Source organism: Polistes canadensis, unplaced genomic scaffold (assembly GCF_001313835.1).
Source record: "Polistes canadensis isolate GaletaPanama2010 unplaced genomic scaffold, ASM131383v1 scaffold_123, whole genome shotgun sequence".
NCBI lineage: Eukaryota > Metazoa > Arthropoda > Insecta > Hymenoptera > Vespidae > Polistes > Polistes canadensis.
Genome location: NW_014569670.1, coordinates 203,925 through 209,823, shown reverse-complemented (window position 1 = coordinate 209,823; position 5,899 = coordinate 203,925). Strand labels below are relative to the sequence as shown.

General features: G+C 25.0%; 1 protein-coding gene across 1 annotated transcript; it reads left to right on the top strand.

The window, feature by feature from the left end:
- The first annotated feature begins 474 nt into the window (after positions 1-474).
- Positions 475-1,453, top strand: LOC106788062 (28S ribosomal protein S24, mitochondrial). Its single transcript, XM_014750983.1, has 3 exons — positions 475-648; positions 835-1,012; positions 1,087-1,453. Exons 1-3 carry the CDS (start codon positions 613-615, stop codon positions 1,371-1,373), a joined length of 501 nt encoding a protein of 166 aa, XP_014606469.1. The 5' UTR covers positions 475-612; the 3' UTR covers positions 1,374-1,453.
- Positions 1,454-5,899: the final 4,446 nt, after the last annotated feature.

Genomic DNA, 5,899 nt, shown 5'->3' with positions numbered 1-5,899 from the left:
CTCTTCTCTCTTGCTACCAACCACCGACGCTTTTGCCCCGCCCCTTTACTGCACTCCCAATCCCCTCACTCCATTACAATATCCTTCATCCTTTTCCTTCTTCTTCTTCTTCATAGTATAATCTACCAAAGTTCTTTTTAATATCCCTATTCTTTTACACTATTTCTTCATCTTTTTCTCTTTTCTTCTTCTTCTTTTTCTTTCTATTCGAAATTTGATTTTTAAAGATACTTTTCCTTTCATTTATTATTATTATGTTGTTATAAGATATGATAGAATTTATTGTTTATTCTTGTATTGTTTAATTCGTCGTTTCAATTTTTTGTTATATTTCATTGTGAAATTATTTCTAATTTCTTTTTTATCGTTGATTTATTGTTAATAAAAGTATTGTTTAATTTTTAGTAATTCTGTTCTTTGCTTATATATTTGAAATTTAAACTATGTCATATTGGCGCGCACGCTTCTGCGCATGTGGATCATGCGCGAACTTAGTATAACTCCTGGTGTTCCTCTTTATTTTATATTAATTTAATTGATGTGTTTATTCTTTGTTTTTTTATTGTGTTATAATGTATTAAAGTTAACTGTTTAATCCATCGATCAAAGAAAATGGCCTTATTAGCAAGTGCAGCTAATGTAATTAAGGTAATCATTGACATTTTTAATATTACAATCAAAGTTTTCTAATATAACCTCTCTCTATGATTATAACGTTATGCACTCAAAGATTATTTTTATTCATAGTACTTTTACTTTCAGTTCTGAAACCTTGAAGTGCATAGGATTAAAACAATCTCATGAATCATGCTAATTTATCATTAATATTTGCAGATATCTTTTCTACAGCAACCTTCATTGCGTCGTTGTATACATGTCAGCGCAGTTGTTAATAAAGTACAATCTGCTCGATATAAACCAACACTAAAAAGAACTTTACGTTTAACATATGAAATGGCTAATCCACCTCATTACATTGCGCATAGAAAATCATGGAACTCTTGGAATACGTGTATGTATGAAGTAAACCGGTGAGTACATGACCGTAATATAATAATTATGACTTAATATATCTTTGCGATTTAGCAAATATAAAAGATGGAAACAGACCGGCTGAAACAGCATTGGAAGATGTCTTTATTAGACGGTTCATGACAGGAACGTGGCACAATTTATTTGTATGCGAAGTAATTATTAAAAGGCAACATAATATAATTAGAATTGCCGGTATTGTTGATCGTCTTATACATCCAGGTAAAATGTACTTTTTAACTGGTTATACGGAAGAATTTTTAAGTCGTTATTTACAATGCATTGTAAAATTAGAGATAGTAACTGGATATAAACGAGATACTACATTTAAATATATTTAAGAAATTAAGTAGAATAGCGATTAATTGAAAAATAAGCGTTTGTAACGATGTGGAATAAAAATGTATATATACTAAAAGTATATTATTAATTTTGATGTTTCTCATTTCATCTGCTAATGTATATATCTATGATTAGATAGGAAAAATATCATACAAAGATAATATCTCTTTAAATCTTTTTTTTCATTTATTTTGCATCGCTTAGTAAATCATTACATTCGATCATGATTCAAATGCAGCCCATATACAATCATTGCATTTTTAATAAAAAGTAAAGTATATGCCACTTTTAAAATGTATATTTAAATAACACGAAAGGGTATTTAAGTGCGGACTGACAGAGCATTCGATCATGATATAATTTTACACATTCTACTAGACACATTCTCTCCATGGTTATGTCTTTACAACTTTTTTTTTTTACCAATATTCAATCAGGACCGTGTAGCTACATATTTGTACTTTCCATGTTTTCTTGAGTATTATTTCATTTCGAATGTTTAACAAAGAGAGATTTCTAATGTTTGATTATTAATCTGTGCTTTGCTATAATCTATGATTACAATGTTTAGATTCATTTATATAAAAGGGAAGTACAAATCATGTCTGTACATTAGTCACAATCACAATGTTTATTATGTATTACAATGCAATCATTTTCCTATTGTACGATGAAATGGTGTTTATTGTACGTACGGTATTGATTAAATGCATGATGTATTATTTTACTTAAGAAGATATCTAAAGTTTAAAGATTTAAAAGTTACCTTTGTCGTTACATTTAAATGTGTGAATTAAAAAACTACAATTAATATATTAATTATTGAGAAGTTATTAATTTCTAGAAATGATTTAATGACAATAGAAGTGTACTATTGTCATTATTTCTACGATAATCAATTAGGTCTTTCTATCGATCACAAGGTCGCATATCACTTTTACACAAGAATCAAGTTAATGTATCTATATATATTTTTCCCAAAAAAATCCTTTTTTTAATCCCCAAATTATTATTTGTTCGCATTCTTCAATTATCGAAAGTTAATTTTTGAAAGCTTACACGAAACCTGACTGAATTTATAGATTTAGCACTTTGAGGACGCAAGAATTGTGTTCCAATGTCTACAAATTTTTTTGAACGTTAATTTTCTTTTATAAAAGTACAGGCTGAAATGTGCTGTGCTCATCTTATTAATATTATTATTATTATTATTATTATTATTATTATTATTTTTATTATTATTATTATTATTATTATTATTATTATTATTATTTTGTATAACTTAATTCTTATCTATGGAAGTCAAATATCGACACTCGTGCAATACCACATATGAGGTCAGGATTTGCTTAATATTCTTTTTTCTATTTTTTTTTTCTTCTTTTCTTTTAATTATTATTACCTCAGACAGTCTAATTTGTTCGTTTTCACTCGCAGAGTTACACGCTCAATATTCTTTTTTTTTCTTTATATTCTCGTACATAAATAAAACTTGCATCGAAGCAAATCAAGTCATTTTAATAATCTTTGCGTAGTAAATGACATGATTAGATCGAATCATATATTATTCATTTATGATATCCTAATATTCTTTCAATTTTCAGTTCATAAATCAAGAAATACATTAATCTCATTAAAATGAATGCTTTTTTGAGTAAAAATATGAATTTATTTAAGATAGTACTAAAATTTATTTTAAAGTATTATAATTAACTTCTATACAAATGTTGTCTTTTTATTTCTTTTTTTTTTCTTTTCTTCGAATTTAATAATAAACAAAATGTTTTCTTGATTTAATTGAATAATATTAACTTATGCAGTATTGCATACATAGTGTCCCTTTTGTATAATATATATATACATATATGCATATATACATATATTTATATATATATTATATTCTTAAGTAAGTTTTATAATTGTATTATACCTAAATTGCATAGTACAGAGAATAACAGGCATTAATTACACGTTACAAAGTTGGAAATTATACAAATACACTAAACATTCCAAGCAACAGAACACAGTGTTCGCATTGTACAGAATCTCACAAAGAATAGTTATTATAATATAATCGAGAGTAAAAATGTCTACTTAATATTAACTTCTCTAAGACTAATATATTTTAATGATACACATGCTGGAGATGCTCAGAAGATGTATAATAAATAAGACAAATAAGAAAATCCTTACTTTCTTGTTTCTTTTTTTTAATATGCCAAAAACTAAATAATAAATTGAAAATGAAATACTTTTCGATATACTCCCTGTTCCAATAAACGCAAAAAATTATCTAGATATGTATATGTGTGTGTATATATATATATTAATATAATATTTTATGTTTGTATAAAAGAAATGTTAAGTTTTTTCGTTTGATAGATTGTTGCTTCATTTCGAAGAAGAAGAAAATGAACTTATTTATTGTTAAGTTATAATAAAACATTTTGTCCGTTTTTTTTTTTTTTATTAGCATATTTATCAAACTACTCATTTTATTTTATTGTTTACAATTCGAAAAAGAAATTTCAATAATTACGTGTACAATATAAAAAAATGTAAGCATTGGAAAATAATTCTTAAAAATAATAACTAGCAGACAAATTATTAAAGATCTTTGTGTATATGTTTTTGTAGCACTTTTATAATTGAAAGATTATGAAAGAGTGATAGATAGAGATAGAGAAAGAAAGAGAGAGAGAGACATAAGAGGCAGTAAGACATGGTATCACTATTAAATCAATATTATGCATAAATTAATAGATAAAGCTTTTACAATTCTTTACAATATCTTCTGGTTAATAATTATTCACGCATTCATTTTATCAGATATAATTTAATACTGATCTCGAATATAAATTCATATATTTAAGGAATAATAATGAGTAGTAAAAATATAATATCAATGAAAAACATCGAGCATAATATTGATGCAAGTGATACAAGTAACTTACTCGGTGTACATATTAATTAAACTGCAAGCGTTGTGACCCGAAATGACTATCAAGACATTTTCAATTTCATTTCTTCAGAGCTTCCCAGTATTCAAAATTAATTATATGGTAATCGGTTAGTACTTCATTGTTATAGTCTTATCATAAGCCAAAATGCATAAGAGCATGATTCGTTATCTAATATCTAAACATTGAATTTTTCTTTTTTAATATTTGTTTAAATAATTAGACTCACTAAGTACTGCTGAAAGTGTAACGATATGAATTATTCATATATATATATATATATATATATATATATAAAAAATAATAAAAACATAATTTAACTGATGTTTGCGTTACTTTACAGTTGCATATAATTAATAATTGTTTTGTTCTAAACATAATCGTTACTTATATATCCCATATAATCTAATTAATGAAATACTAGCAGATTACTCATAGATTCATAGATTCATAGTTTAGTGTATGTATATATATATACACTACACTACGCGACACACTTAGCAAGAAAGTATCTTTAAAAAGTTTTTATAAATACCTAGTGTTTTTAAATGCTGATATAAATTTCATTATTATAACGTAATCTATTCGTCCGCGTAAGAGAGATGGATGTTCTTTTATTAATCTCCTTTTTCTTCGCTTCTTTTATTCTTCTATTTTTTTTTTGTTTAATATATTGCAGTCGATTAGCATTCGTATGAATTCGTGAAAACTTGGTTTTCTTTCTTTCTTCTTTTTTTTCTTTTTCTTTTGTAATAATTAAATAAAACACGTTCGATGACAAAACATTCATAAAACTAACATATGTTTTCTCTTCACAACAAATATTATTACAATAATCTATTATACTATATAGGATTCTCACCTATATTTAATATATTATGAAACATTCAATTGCTACAAAACCATTGATATATTGTTTTTATTTTTCGACAAGTTTTTAAAATTAAATTAAGGTCCTGTGTTATATTTATTCTCTCATTCACTAAATAAGCCTTTAATTATTAACAAAATCAAAATGAATTTGCAAATTTCATCAACACTTTATCGTTTTTTAAGGGTGAAAACAAATTATTTTTTATATTTTATTTTATTTTATTTTATTTTATACTATTACTTTACTATTTAGTTAAAATGATATTATAATGACTATGTATTTGTTGCGATTGAAATGTTTTACTTTAAATATATTGCAAGAGAAATATTATTAATGTATTACGTTAGGCCTGAAGTCAATAAGCTATATAAAGTTTAAATACATTTTTTGTTTCTTTCAAGGACCATATTTTCTGTCACATGAAAAATGTATTGCGAATGAATAAATGTACAATTCAGAATGTCATATCTACGATCGTTAATTAAAACTATAAGATAATAGTCTACTTTATACAACATTTACTACACATACGTCTTTGACAAATAAATGTTTATCGATTACTTGCATAATTCAGTTGTGTGTCTCTATGAATTTTATATATGGTAACTATAGTAATCATTGTACTTATAACAAATTGTTTTATTTTTGATATATTTTCAAAAAAAAAAAAAAAAAAAAAAAAAAAAAAAAA